This window comes from Mycteria americana, chromosome 3 (genome assembly GCF_035582795.1).
Source record: "Mycteria americana isolate JAX WOST 10 ecotype Jacksonville Zoo and Gardens chromosome 3, USCA_MyAme_1.0, whole genome shotgun sequence".
Lineage (NCBI taxonomy): Eukaryota > Metazoa > Chordata > Aves > Ciconiiformes > Ciconiidae > Mycteria > Mycteria americana.
The window spans coordinates 76,376,650-76,392,123 of record NC_134367.1 but is presented as its reverse complement, the minus strand read 5'-3'; the positions used below and the strand labels follow the sequence as shown (position 1 = coordinate 76,392,123).

General features: G+C 40.5%; 1 protein-coding gene across 1 annotated transcript in view; it reads right to left on the bottom strand.

Annotated features, from left to right (window-relative positions):
• The window catches only part of IGF2R (insulin like growth factor 2 receptor), a 60,887-nt gene that overhangs the window by 30,104 nt on the left and 15,309 nt on the right, over positions 1 to 15,474 (bottom strand). Inside the window, exons 4-18 of the mRNA XM_075499085.1 lie at positions 13,956 to 14,054; positions 13,434 to 13,563; positions 12,203 to 12,323; positions 10,263 to 10,377; positions 8,675 to 8,837; positions 8,346 to 8,526; positions 6,967 to 7,070; positions 6,368 to 6,532; positions 5,915 to 6,055; positions 5,379 to 5,525; positions 4,355 to 4,486; positions 3,796 to 3,943; positions 2,444 to 2,621; positions 1,766 to 1,881; positions 1,183 to 1,345 (exon numbers count right to left, since the gene is read on the bottom strand). Coding sequence (XP_075355200.1) covers positions 1,183 to 1,345; positions 1,766 to 1,881; positions 2,444 to 2,621; positions 3,796 to 3,943; positions 4,355 to 4,486; positions 5,379 to 5,525; positions 5,915 to 6,055; positions 6,368 to 6,532; positions 6,967 to 7,070; positions 8,346 to 8,526; positions 8,675 to 8,837; positions 10,263 to 10,377; positions 12,203 to 12,323; positions 13,434 to 13,563; positions 13,956 to 14,054 — 2,103 coding nt within the window. The remainder of the gene's footprint in view (positions 1 to 1,182; positions 1,346 to 1,765; positions 1,882 to 2,443; positions 2,622 to 3,795; positions 3,944 to 4,354; positions 4,487 to 5,378; positions 5,526 to 5,914; positions 6,056 to 6,367; positions 6,533 to 6,966; positions 7,071 to 8,345; positions 8,527 to 8,674; positions 8,838 to 10,262; positions 10,378 to 12,202; positions 12,324 to 13,433; positions 13,564 to 13,955; positions 14,055 to 15,474) is intronic.

The following is a 15,474-nucleotide window of genomic DNA, read 5'->3' as shown; positions in this document are numbered from 1 at the left end:
TATGTGGAAGCCTCTAGGCATTCTTAGAACTCACCTTAGGGATCTGCCATGCTTAACAAAGCCTAAAAAGCACTAGCAGAAACTGAGCATTAGAACAACAGTAGGTGCTACTACCAAGGTCCAAATTAATCTTCACTTCTGCAAGATAACTAGTGTTTCCTATTTTTTAAGAAACTATTTTAAGTTAGCAACAAACAGGAGAATACACCTCCAAAGCAGCTCTGTCCACAAAGACTTCTGCCTTTTTTTTTTTGCCCTCCTCCCCCCCCTTTCTTTTTTTAAACAACTCTGCATTTAGGTTGACCCAATGTGCTCACTTTTTACTATGTTGTCTTCAGCAATGAAGTAATGAAGCCCTAATGTGTCTCCACATGTAAAGTAAGTAGCTTTACACAACAAGGACTAATGCAAGCACAGGGAACTAGTAATATTTAGTTCAAGTGCCACAATGGTGATGTACAGGTTCAGTCACTCAGACACCCTCTACAACAGTATGGAGGGAAGGTGTTCTCTCCATTTTACAGAAGGAATTAGGACAGATTGGTTAGCCTCTAGTTCAACTTTCCCTACAGCTTTGAGTAGTGCTGAAGCCAGGCCTTGGGCAAAGTGTCCATCCAGCCTGTCAGCACAAACAGTCCCATGATAAACTGCTACACTTCAGGGAAATATAGAAGTAGAAGCCCACAACACAACCACCACCATTTTTTTTTTTTTTTTTTTTTTTTTTTACTTGGCAACTTCTGCCTAACCTACTCAAAGCCAGAGAGCTTAGAGGGGGGTGACAAAGAATCTTTAAACACATTTCTTCCACAGTTCAATCTAAAACAAGTCAGAAGCAAGACAGAATATCCAGGAGAGCAGCCTGTTCCTAAAGCAATACCAGCAGTCTCTGAGACCACAGCAGTTTACACAGAAGAGACGCAGTTTGTCTGCCTCTGCAACACAGGACAAAAGAATAGTGTCAAACACAACACTGGTACACTCGTAAAAATTTAAGCTTTGGTCTTTGAAGAGGTGGATAGGAGGTCTACCATTCTGCAATGGTTATGCCAACATTATGGATACACAGAATACCACTGTATTTTGCACAAAGAAGCCAGAATTCACATGCCTATCTTGCATACCCCTTGATCTCACTCACTTGGCAAACCAGCCCTGAGCTGGAATGGAAAGGCTACTCACATGATCATGCCGATATTCCATCTGACAGACAGATGCTCGCCGGTCGCATCCTGGGACAGCAATCAGTGGTCGACAGACGTTTATGTAGTACTTCTTGCGTTCACTTGGTCTTGAATTATCCATGGCATACCAGTTTTCACCTCTCTTCTCAGATTTTGCTAAGCTGAGCAGGAAGAGAAAGTTCTATGCTAAGAACACACATTCTTCATAGATGCTCTCTAGCTTTCTCAGTCGGCCTCAAGAAACAGAGCAATTGTAAGGCATTTCAGAGTAACTTTTTCCCCCTCATTTTTAAGTGTTACAATTAAAAAGAATACTCCTAGGAAGCAGAGCACAGTTGACAAAGTAGTAAGTTTTTGTTAAACAAAACCATCCCAAAAAGTCAACTTACATCTTAGGAGGCAAGTCAATATACTAGAGGGAAATACTGTTTTCATTTCAAGATACTTGCAGTTAAGATTGTCACAACAGATGAAGTTTCTAGTGCTGCCTATACAGGAAACCAACTTCATCCAGTGCTAAGCTATCAGCCAGAACACTACACTAGAATAGCCAAGTTATGTTGTATATGTTACTTTCCTACCTTGACAAGTCATATTGGTCCATGGTGTTGGGATCAGTCACAACACATTCCAGTGGCATTTCAGGACAAGCATATTCAGTGTACCACCTGAAGTTGTAGGTATAGTTATCTTCTACCTAAAAAACAGCAGAATAGGTCAGTGAGGCTTTCCACACAGAATACTTCGTGACTCATAGCTACTCCTTTATACGTTAAGCTTGTTAATTTCCCTGTTGGTTTTGGGATATACCTTCTCAGACTGATTTGTTTAGGTCTGTTTTGTTGTAGATCTTGTCATTTGCTGTGTCACCAAAAATACTCTTTCCAAAAATAACAGAACCAGAGCAACTAGCGCAATGTAACTGCTGTCTGCTGTGTTGCAGGACACACAGTCCCACCACTTGTTACTTCTCAGCCAGTTCGGTTTCTTTCAGCTAGAAATACAGGATGGTCCAAAGCACTAGTAATTACATGGCCCAGAGACTAGAGAAGAGTGAAGTAAGAACCTGGATCCAGGTGAACAGCTTACTGTTCAGTGGTTAAGACAAGCTTTATGGCTGCAACAAGAGGCAGATATATCAAGAAAAATAACTATTTCTCTTAGTCTGCTTTATAGATACTGAATGCACTGGCCTATCAGCAATTACTGTCAGGATTTTGGGATGGAGATCCTTCCCTTCTTCACGTAGAACTTCTTACCTGATATTCAGGCTGACCTATTCCAGCTTGACGGTCACACAGGAAAGTTATAAGGGTAGATCGTTGTGTTTTCTTCTCGTCATTGTATGCTGTACCATTTTTGTAGGTCAACTGAATCAGACCATCATAATATGAAAGTTTGGAACTGGGCAGTCCAAGGCTCCAAAACTGATCCTTACTAGAAAATAAAAAGTGGGCTTTGAGACTGAACACAAAATTAAATCTCTCTAAGAGAAGTCTTACAAGTAGAAAGCACACAGGTAAGTTTACAGAAGACACTGTAATAAGACAAAAGAATTAAGTAACGTTGACTAGAATAAGTGAGCTAGGATGAATAGAATGCTGCCAAAAGGAAACTTAAAAGAGGAACAGGTGTCCTTCTTTGGAAAGGAAAGGAAGTTGTACCTTTCGTAGATATCTAGAAAACTTTAACACTCCCTTCTCTAGAGGAGTGACAGAAATATCAAGTTCCCATTCTCCAGAGTAGAATTCAAACTGCAGACACCCTAATGCTGGGCTCAAACTGGTTCCATGCAAGTATATGTGGACAGTGAAGACCTAGCACTGCACAACAGCAAGTCTTTTTACTCAGGGAAAACTGCCTTCACATGCTCTTAGCTCGGGACCAGCTTTGGTTCGGGGCGGTTTCTTTATCCTAACTTAACAGTGGCTCTGTCAGACCTAGCCTGACCACCTTCCCCTGAAGAATGTCCTTAGTGTCTGCAGTGAACTCTCTTTGGCTGGAGAGTAACTCAGATAGAGCCAACTCAAGTACAGCTGCATGTGTTTGCACTGTACCACATCTCTGGCAACAGGCTGACCTGGAACCTAAAGTGTACAGATACTGTCTCAGACATAGCTTGTAGAAGATAACAGCAATGATGCTGTTAGAGTAGCAGTACACACTGGGACCGTGCCTGCGCAACACTTCTAGTAATGAAAATACGGTGCAACACCCAAGCTCTAGGCTCCACATCTGCATAAGACAGCCACTACTCGTCCCAAGCGCAGTAGTGCTTCTTTAGGCCAGCTCTTGGAATCCAACTGACCGTGAATCTAAATTGTGGGTCAGCTTGATACAGCTGCAGCAGTTAATCTACAGCTTACAGTCCCTATGGGAAACATAAGGGGGAGCAATGGACACACTCATTCAATTTCAAAAGCTAGCTTAAGCAAGATTACATGTGTGTGCACTTTGCTTGAAACAGCTGGCAGCATAATTACTGCACTACCAAATAATATTTTACATGCAAATTACCTGAATCTATTACAGGCAGCACAGTAACTATTCTACATGCAAATTGTTCACTGTTCCACAGACAACACATCATGCAACAAAACTAGTTACTCACCTTTGTGTTACTTGGCATGCTGCTGATTTTGTGTGACACAACTCATCCGGCACACTGCCACAGATGTTTATGTAAAACAAGTATTCAGTAGTATTAACTATATAGTGCCCATTTTTCTTGGCCAGAGGTGATAAATCAAAAGAGAAGCCTAATCAGGAAGGAATAAGCTTTATCAGTTTAATTTTTTCCTGCCATCTCTCACAGGTTTTGATTCTACCAGTCACATAGCTAGTTCACTTCCCCCCACATAAGCTTCCTTCTCTGTAATGATTGTTCCAGAAACAATTTGGACATACTGAAAGCATGTTTTCTTATACAGAGATATTTACTACAGTAAAATGCACATTACACCTGTTTTCCTCCACACACACTAGGGGAATATTAAGCCCATGCTGTTCTGATCCTCCATACACATGTGCTTAAAACTGCTGTGCTCAAATGTTGTGGGTGCTTAGACTTAGGCTGAACTCACTTTGTTCTTGCACATCAAAAGGACTCAGTGTTGTGACACACATTCTATCCCTCATGACCTTTCAATTTGCTGAACATAAATACATACCTGCTTGAGGATCAGAGACTTGACAGTTATCTCCTTCAGTTTTAGACAGGACACATGCAGCAGCAGTATACCAATCAAATGCATATGAACATACACCCTCAGACATCAAGATTGGAGCACTTTCGAGATCACCTGGTATCACAAGAGCAATGTGTTACACATACAGACAGTCAGACTACCAAAAGGAACTATGAATGTAAGCCTAGGAACACTAAGTCCTCCCCAACAGTAGACCAAGATTAACAGTTAAAGTACCTCTCCTCTGAAAATGAGGACTAAATAGAATCAAAAATTCCTTGCACAAATTCTTTGCATCCTCCTCCCCAGAATAAAAGTTTAGCCCAGAGGTGAAGATGCACTGCTCAGTCTGTTCCCAAGTACTATCACACTCTTTGAAAAAATGTTTGCTTTGATACACAAACCTGGTGGTTTGCTACAAAGCAACAGCTTTATTAGGAAGTAGTGCATAACCTGATCCTAACAGCCAGCACAGTTGGAAGATTCAGCTTCCTCAGGCTGAGGTTTTCTATTTCCATGGAAGATGGTTAAACTAGTGGGCTATTATATGGAGATTAACAACTTCTGCAAATGCTTTTGCTTTTCATAAACTGCAAGCAGTTTAGACACAAAACATACTCATTGGAAAAGAAGGTTAAAGTATCTGATCTCAGTTCAGAACCAGTCTTCCCATCAAGACAATCTAGGGATAGAAAGTGCTTTGTATAGCTTCCAGGTATTTGTGGAACTTTAAACTCTTACATATACTTGCATCATGTTTGGGAGAACCTTAGTTCAAAAGATTTGCTCAAGGGTCTTTAAAGAGTACTTGTATAAAAGGTGAACAGAGCTAAATACCTGCAATTACATTGCTATCATCCTAGTAAACAAGCCACAATGCTTCAGCTTTTGTATAGAAGGAAATAGAACACAAAGGCATATGCTAACATTTAGCACTCATGCCTGGGCATATTAAATGACCTCCAGTTTTTAAATGGATCAGAAAACAGGGTGTGGATAGTCTCACCTGGTCTGCACACTAGCGTGATGACAGTTTTGATTTTTTTGTTAAGACCACAGCTGTCTCCATTTGAATAGGTAAGTTGAATATTTTCTCCAACCTTTTTAGGAGAAGACACAAATGTTCCAAGATTCTTACTCTTGTTTTGTTTATCTGTAAAGACAGTAAATACATCACTTTTGTTTCCCTGGAAAGAAGTGACGTTTACACTATTAAGAGAATATTAACTAGCCAAATGGAAAGTCTTAAGAAAGCATATGATTAGGAGTTTGTTTTTAACCTCACCCAAACCATGTTACAAAGCCTGGAGGAGAGCGTAATGCCATTCTTTAGTTAGAAAGGGCTACTTGCATAATTTCTTCTAGGGTCTTTGGGAGCACAAGAGAAATGTGCTCCTAACTTCTGTTTCCTCAAATAACTGAAGGCTCTCAGGGCAGCCAACTCCATTTGCAGAGGAAGTGCCAAGCATTCAGAGCCTTAAAAAAAAAACAAAAAAAACCCAAAAAAAACAAGAAAACCCCAACCAAAACGAAGAGACTCACCTACAGAGCAAATAGCAGCATCATCTGGGCAGCTGGAAGCTCCTCCTTTCTTCAGCACTTTATGGCAGACATTGATGTAATAATGCTTCCTCCCTACCTCCGAAAAGCTACTGTCCACAGCTTCCCAGTTCTGGGCTAACTCTGAAATACAGGCTGTTGTTAAGAACAAGTCATCTGGCTTAATTGTTCTAGCCTCTCCATGCCAAAATGCCTTTTATCACAAAAAAGGACCCACATTTAAAACCACATAAGATGACAGCAACCAAGGCAGTCACGGATATCGCTACTTTCATAAGGCACTCACTCCTTCTGGAATGAGGGAAGTGAACACCAGTACCCCAGAAATTGACCAAGAAAATCAAAAGCTGATTAATGTTCAGCTAAAGAATTGCACTAGAGATGGCATGTAAACTCAGGACAAAAGTAATTGAAAGCTAGTTTTCATTGCCATACCTGAACTGCGGATCAGAGGTGACAAGTCATAGTGTTTTCTCTTATCAGCAACTCTGCAAAGGAGATCTTCTTTCTCTTTAACACATGCATATTTTGTATCCCAAGTAAAAAAATATGTGCAGTCCACTTCACCAGTAAACACTGGAGTTCCTCTACCATCATTACCTTAACATTGAAGATGGATAAACAGATGTTAGGTTTGCAGTGGGGGAAGGGGAGAAAAGCAAGGAGACTTGAGGACTAGCAATGAGCAAGGAAGATAAAAATCCTTTTGCTGCACAGGACTTGCGTTTGTGGTTTGGGGTTTGAGGGCTTTTTGTTTGGTTGGTTTTTTGGTTGGTTTTATTTTTTTAACAGTTGGCTAAGGAATGAGGGTCTTTTATACCTCGATATTTTTGATCATCAGTGTAAATTTAGAATAGTAGTGCTACTACACAGCACAAAACAATCCTGCCAGCCATAGAAATTAGTGCTTACTCTAACAATATTTATTCTTTGTATTAGCTGGGCTCAAAGCATGCATTCTTTTGAACATAAGGTCTACTAGCAAGCACAGAAGTCAAATGCTGAGCAGAGTCATCACAGCTCGTTAAACTCACCTGCTGTTTCATTGCACTCAAAGTTTATGACAGTCATTCTCTGAAAGCCGGAACTACATGTATCCCCATTTGGATAAATTAAAGTGAGATCCCCATCAGAGTATCTGAGTGAAAAGTCAGTTTTAGATAGAAACATGGCATCAGACACAATCACGCAGTGTTCTTCATATAACAGAAGCCACACTCTGATTTAATAATTGTCTCACTCAAAGGGAAAACAAATGCTCATTCAACATTAATACTGACATTTCTACTGCAAAGGTTTGCATCCTCTTATCTTTCTGGTTACTTTTCATGAATTTGTATAAAGTTTAAAGAATGCTCTAGAGCTATTCCAGCTTTGAATAGAATAGATCATCTGTGCTTTCAGTTAGAACAGACTATTTCAGTTGGAAGTGACCTACAACAATCATGTAGTCCAACTGCCTGACCACGTCAGGGCTGACCAAGTTAAACCATGTTATTAAGGGCATTGTCCAAATGCCTCAAAGACTGATAGGCCTGGGGCATCGACCACCTCTCTAGGAAGCCTGTTCCAGTGTTTGACCACCCTCTTGGTAAAGAAATGCTTCTTAATGTCCAGTCTAAACCTCCCCTGGCGCAGCTTTGAACCATTCCCATGTGTCCTGTCACTGGATACCAGGGAGAAGAGACCAGCACCTCCCTCTCCACTTTCACTCCTCAGGAAGCTGTAGAGAGCAATGAGGTCGCCCCTCAGCCTCCTTTTCTCCAAAGGTGGAATATCTGCTCCAAATAGTTTGTTGCATGGCTATTTTTGCAGGTGGAAGAACTCAAACTTCCTGGAAGATCACTCCAACAATTCTGTCACATGCGTACAGACAGAATGGAAGACCATATCTAGATGAATAATCTCTGCTTTGCAATCTCATGCAAACTATTGTCCCAGCATGTCACTTGGGAATCCTGAAGTTCTTAAAAAAAAAAAAAAAAAAAAAAAAAAAAAAAAAAAACACAAAACCCTGGACTTCAGTAGTCTTGGATATGATTAATGCATGCTCTTGCAAAGGAAGCAGAGATGCCTTCTTGTTGAGGACAGCTTCTAAATCATCCAATCCTGATGCCACTTTACATTGCAAAACTCAAGGAGGGCAAGAGGTGACACAGCACAATCTGCAACTCTGACACCAAAGTTGATGAAAGTTTCTTCTTTGTCTAGGCAATGGCCTTTACCAACCCCATCTGCGCCTTCATTTCCTAATGCTATTCTGGTATACTGTTAAAGTTTTTCTATACAAAACTGATCAAAAATACTTGCATTTTGTATCAAATATTGCTTACATGACAAATAAGGGCATCAAATTAGGAAACAAAGATCAGTCATTCAGACAAGTCAACAGGGCTAAAGAGCCTTTACACACCTTAGGGTTTGGTTCTCAAATCTTCCTGTCACTTTTTGCTGGTTATTTGAAGATTTTACTTGGCAAGACGAAACATATCCTGTGCTGTCCTTGCAGTTACCCGCAGTGGTTTTCCCGCATATATTCAAGTAATAGTAATACTCCTCTTTGTCATCTTTGGCTAAATATGGTGTGACATAATCTGAATGAATAAGAAAAAGAAAAGTGTTCTAAACCACAGCAAAACAGATGTAAAAAACCAAATATCTATATGGGACATTCTTCTTGTCTCCAAACATGGAACTGGAAAACTGGCTAGTCACACTACAAAAGAAAAATAGTGAGCTTACCTGGAAGTTGAGTAAGTGGACTTAAATCAATGGAGATATCATGTTGCTCATTAGTCAGAAGACAGCTCCTACTCTCCAGGTAATCCCTGTGACAGGCATACTCAGTAACCCACTCAATTTCATACCGGCAATTTGTTTTTGCTGTGAGTTTGGGACCTGCACTCTGATACAGAAGTAAACATAATTTAAATTACAAGTACAGAGACTTATTTGAAATATAATCTTTAAAGCAACAGTATCACATTCATTTAGGGTCAGTAATAACTAACTTCACCTGTAAATTGCTTAACAGCTGCAAACATTGTCTCTGGCCTCTCAGAAATAGGTGTTGAGAAGAAAGTAAAACAGCTCTTATTAATGATGTGGCAAACTAGAAGTCTAAACAGAGGTAAAGTATCAAGCATTAGCAGAAGGTCAGCAGCAGTAACAGTACATTAAAAAGCACTTTTCCTTAACATGTTGGCAGAAGCAGAGACACATGAACCCAAACTGCTAAGCACAGCTTGGATTGTGTTTGCCTCAGAGGTATCCTCAAAGAAGGGAGCAGAGATCAAGTGTTCTGCAAAGGCAAAGCAGCCTCTTAGACACTGGTGTTTTAGCAACTTTGACTCCCTCAGACTGAAATCAAGACTGAAAGACATTTGAGAATTCTTTAGCCAACGCTTTCATCAGATGCATCTTCTGTAGTGAAATATTTTTGCACCTCTGGGAGAAGGGGTAGTCTTGTTTTTCCTCACTTTGAAGTGAAACATTTAGAAGCTCACCTTGTTTCATAAATCTGTATTTCTGCCACCCACTAAAACAACAGGCAGATACACAGGTAAAGTATCAGATAAGTTACAGGCACAAGTAACATTAGCAATGCTATTCATACTACATGTGTGCATAGCTGTAGTGAAGTATTACAAAATGACAGTAGAGAAAGGCCTATGGCTTGTTGCTGCAGCGATGAGGATGAAGTATGGTACCCGTCTACATCTGGCCCAATTTAAGGAGTGTGGGTGGCTGAGACTACCTGGCATCACATCAAAGTGGTCACCATACTGCATTGAAGCTGGGCTAAAACAATGTCCTGCAAAAACTGAGCTGCTGCTTAACACTACAGATTTTACTTTAAGGTAATAGGAGTTCGTTAGTAAACAACAGACTTTTGCCATGCAATGACACTTGCTAGCTATTTTTTTTTCCCTGAGGAAAGCCAGATTAATAAAGAAACAAGTTACAGACAACAGTTGTAAGCATGTCCAGCCTGACTGATGAAGAGTTGCTCATCAGCAAGCAGAGCTCTGGGCCAAGAATTAACATTGTACTAATTCTGTCCTATTCTCAGAGGAAAGCTTTGAACCCAGAAAAGGGCAACCAAATTCAACAAAACAAGAACAAACACACCCCTGGGAAAATTTTATTCAAGTTCTTGTTTATCTCTTATACTTTTCAAAAACCTCCTAGAATTTATTTAGATTCCTACACTCTTCACAAGCTGCAAACCAGGAGGATTTCTGTTCCCTTCAGCCTTCAATAAAAATTAAAGATAATGCAGACAAAAGTTAAAGACCAACCATTCAACACAAACTAAAACAGCAGTTACCTCTTCTCCCCTCTTTGATGGGCACACAAAAGTGATCGTCACTGCTGGGTTATGTCCTAGGCAGAAGTCTGGCTTTTCTCCATCACCGTATATTCCCTCATAACTCAATATCAGCCTAGAAACAGAAAATGGCAAACCAAAAATACAATTAAGACACTATGCACTGTACAGAAGGATATTTTTGAAAGAACATCCACCCTTTGCTAGATACCCAGAGAGGATATACTAAAGTAGCCCTGCTCCTGAAAGATACTTTTATGGAGGTCTTTATTTTGGTTAACTGTAAGATTAAAAGAATAAAGATTAAGACAGTCCCAGCAGAATTACTTAATACAGCATCCTCTTGCACTCCAGTTAAGACTACGCTCAATGCCTTGTAACCCGTATTGTAGCGGGAACTTGGCTGATAGTCACAAGAACACCCTAGCTTTACTCTCAAACTGCTGGAGAGCAGATGTAACAAACACTCTCGCAACTTTTGGAATAACCACTCATGTTTTAACCACATTCCTATACTTTACCACCTCCGTATGCATAATCTCTTTCCGTTCTGCCCCCAGAATTAAAAGCAAGATGAACTCATTAGCAAATTGACAGGAGCAAGGCAACTGGGACAGGTCAGACAGGGCAGGAGTAGAAGAATGAAACACGGTAACTATCTGACAGGGAGAGACAAATGGCAACATGACTTGGATGAGGAAACAAGATGACCAACACTGCTTCCCAGCTAAGCATTACTGTTCTATACAATCTAACAGGCAGAAGACAACAGCTCATGGAAGCATGACAGCCTGGCTTCAGGTTAGCCACACCTCTAACTGGCCTCTCTATACCCAAGGACACAGATATACCATCATCTTACTCTCTTCCCAGGCCATCCTAGTCTGATTGAGCACATACAATAAGTTTTCCTCAAGCAATGAAGAGCTCTTCAATCCTAGCAGGGATAAGATAAAGTTTTCTCGCCAAGCACTTTTACAGAGTAGTGGTTGCACTTTAATATGAGAACAAGCTTGTGCTTCCTCAAGATGTAAGCTTCTGCCTTAGTACAGAACACCTCAGCCACTTGTTTCATGCTGGGGGAAAAGCCCTGCAACAAAGGACTAACAATTTCATCTGTAAACTGGAAGAAAACCCACAACCCTGTCACTGAAATAACCCTGTTATTAACCTGGTTCATTCTGCTTGTTTTCTTCAGCTTGCATCTGAGATAAAGAGTACTGCAGAAGTCAACAGGGTACTATTGACCCTACAGACAAGGTAAGCAGGCTCAGATGACCTGAAGCTCAGAAAGATCAGCATGTTAAGTCAGTCCCCTGAGCCATGTTGGGTTGTTTGGGTGGAGTTTTGGTGTGGTTTTTTTGTTGTTGTTTTTGGGGGGTTGGGGGTTTTTTTTGTTTTCTTTCAAGGTACACTTCCAGCACAAAAGGCAGCAAACAGAACAGAGGCAGCATCAAGGAAACAGTTTCTCCTAGTCCCAGCTCTGCTACCACCAGGAACAATAAGCCTTGCATTGCTTATCTATTTCTTCTATTAAGAACTCATTAATGTAAAAATACAGAAGGGCAACATCTATCAACTTTTAAAGTACTCCGGGGCACTAGAGCGAGCCAAACACAGTGCGTAAACCCATAGAGAGCCAAGTGCATTTACCCTGTGGGCCGTCAGACAGTAGGCAGATGGGGTCAGATCTCACTCTTCTGCTTGTGGGCAGAGAGCAGCAATCATCCCTTGCTTCTGAGAGTTTTGCAATTCTGTAAAAAGGAGTCTCTCACAAGACACTGCCCTGCCAGTATTTGAAGAAATTTTTTCTGCCAGTGCTTCAAAATTGAAGTGGTATTGAGTTAAGTTTTAGAAGACTCATCTGTTACCAAGGCTGCTTTTTCCATCCCGGATGACTGAGAAGTGTTCACAGAAGTATCACCACAAAAATTGCGTACCTGTCTTTGTCATGAAGTTTCAGCTGTTTCCGTGGATGGCCAACATCATACGCCTGACCTTCATGTAACAAGCAAGCAGCACTGCCAGCAGGGCAGTTTCTGGTCTCTCCACTTGAACTTCCTGTTATAGAATACAGAAAATAGAATATAGGGCTCAGTTTTTAAGCCCTGCTCTACCTGAAGTATCTTCCCATTTTATCTGTGGGCTCACTTACCATTCATTGCTTTACCCTTTTCTAAAAATACCTTTAAAATGGGTTATGTTAAAATGTGAAACTGGCAAGACAAAACCTGAAGTGCTTGTGATATACAGGAGGAAGTTCATGCTGCCCTGTTTTTGGACAGCAAATTCATCCCTCCTGCTGAAATAGCTGCAACTAGTTTCCAGTTGCTAGTACAGCCGCTGGATGTGTAGGGCTTTGAGAACTTCTAGAAGTGTGCCAAGTATTTTTTTTCCACAACACCAAAATGATACCAGATAATGGGTAACCCCTCCTCACAGCGAAGGTTTTTTCCCCCCTTCTTTGTTTCTTATAAACCAACTTATTCAAAGCTGTCAGCAAAAAGTTTCAGACTAAGGAGATTTTTAAAAGAATAGACCTGCCACTAAAACTAGAAGTATTAAACCCTTAACAGGGGCACAAAATACGTATTTAACTGCAGAGTAAAAAACTACAGTGGGAGTATACAGCTAAACTAGCCTTTTCAGCAAGTTTCAAATGAGTGATTTTGCTGGTTTCATTCCTTACATATATAGCTCCCAACTGGCATGAAAGTGCTAACTATGCACCATTACTTACCCAAGCACCTAAACACTATTTTAGATGCATCTCAGGACCTTCACTTGGAACTAAGCAACAGCCTGAACTGGAGCCCAGAGTAATAAATTTAGAGCACATGAAGTGCTATGAACCATCCCATTCCTATTTGGCAGCAAAAAGAAGCAGCTACAAGACAAGCTGAGCTCTTTCACTTAGTCCAGTTTAGGTCAACTTTTCTAACGGCACTTGCCCCTCCAGAAGGGGCATATCTCTCAATACCTCAGTAGTTGGAGAGTAAGACTTGGCTTCACAGGAAGCAGCCTTCAAATCATCAAAAGTAGCTTGAAACAATAGCGCAAGTCCTAAAATACTGATCTTTGGTCATAGGACAACCTCAACTGAGGCACTGGAAAAGAACCACACTACTAGAAATTTATACACCGACAGGTAACACAAGCAAGTGTTCACACCTAAGTCCCTGCAGATGTTTATGAACAAGGAGTCATCATCAGAATCATCCACCAAGTAGTGTCCTGAAACTTGGATGAGAGGATTCAAGTCGTGTTTCTTCAAATCTTCATCAAACACATAGCAAGGGACCTAGAACAACAGCAAAAAATTACATGCAATCCATGCTACACAAGTAGGGAGAAGTTATGAACAGGCATATATAAAGCCAAGTTAATACGCAGGAAAGGTTTTTAATTCTGGAAGCTCAAATACTTAAAGCTAGATATGCTGACTAAAATGAGGCATCCAAAGTTAGACTGTCCTGCTCTAGCTTTTAGAAGAATTTTACTATAAACAACCATCCAGATGGCAAAAAAGGTTGAAGAGTTATTTAAAATTCTCAGCTCCACCCAATTCCAACAGATGCTTTATATGCCTATGAAGAAGTTAGGTCTATGAAGGTTGCTGGGATTTGCTTAGGGTGGGAGTAAAATTGCCAGATGTGTGAAGAGTACCTTCTGCATGGATAGTACATAGATTACCTCTTTCACAGGTTTAAACAAGTCTTTCTTGCAAGCCACAAAAGTCCTCCATTCAAAATAGTGCACACACTCCGTTGCTGTTACAAATTCAGGGGTACCCTATTTAAAGGAAAAAAAAATAATTCTTTGAAAAACAGACTTCAGTTTTATTTTACATCTGTAGACAGCAAGAAGTTCATTCAAGAGATTAAGAAAAACAGAATACAGCATGTCACAGAGCAAGGGCATACAGTTTCTTAATAGCACTTGTTAAAAGCAAGTTTGTTATTTAACAGCTTTGTTGGTAAACTCAGGAAGGTGCAGGGTGCCAAATCCTTCTTAGTCTGCATATGCCCCAATTCTCAAATTAACATGTGCCAGTCCTAATATGCAGTAATTATACTACATCTTTTAGAAGCGCTCACTATGCCAATTCATATTGGCAGAAGCACCAGTCACATCTAGTTACTAGAAAGGAAAACACCAATACAAATGTGTATAAATAGATGAACAGCAAGGCAATGCATGGTTTACCAGTTCCCTGCCTTTTATACTACAAAGACAACTGGTTAGCAATCTCTTCTGTTACACAGAAAGAATACCTCTGATCTCAGCTACTTTTTCCTATAGGCTCATGTTATACACATTTGTATCTATTTCAAGATGGGGGTTCTACCACAGTTCAGGGCTGGATGCTCAAATGAACAGCTCTACTTCGAGAAAGACAATAATCAGATTTTTCCATTCTCCCTCCACCACCTCAGCTAGAAGCACTTTAGCATATTAAACTGATTCCCTCCCTGTTTAACCCTGCCATAAAAGCACTGGAAAAAAATTGTTCCAGAAACTACCACAAAATCCTTTTACTAGGTCACGTGAAGAATAGGTGTTAGAACTACGCTAACTAGAAGTTGTTTAAAGATTGTTATGATCTGGTGTTACAGCTGGAGTTGAGCAATAATTTTTAATTTAAAGAGTCATCTGCTGAACAGAACAGGAAGCATTTAAATCTCTGCTGCACTGGCACTTTGTTTGAATTGGCTAGATTTCCAAGAGGGGGTGTGCAACAGCATCATCGGTGCCAACAGTGGCACTAATAAGTACTTATCTCTGAATCACAAATACGTAAACTGATCACAGTCTGTACAGAATACCAAGCTGTGGTATCAGTTAAGTGCGTGGAAGGTGTAACTCCAAAAGCACGTGGAGGTGAACTGCATACACACATGCCCCTCGGAACTTTTCGGGGATCTCCATTTACACTTTAAGCAGATTCTCACAAAAAACTACTCCCCCAGAAGCCCAGCTGGACACGCAAGCACTGTTAGTTCAACTATGTGCAGACAAAACCTAATGCTTACTGTTGTCAGCTACACTGACCCATAACAGAGGTCAGTCATTTTCTTCAATGTTGTTCTATTAAACAGCCATGCTAGGTCCACAGCTTGGGAACAACCAGCATTTAAACAATAGCTCTCATTGTTACAGCACCCTGTACACTGTTGACTCATTCCTCCATATTACACTATTAAAATACTAC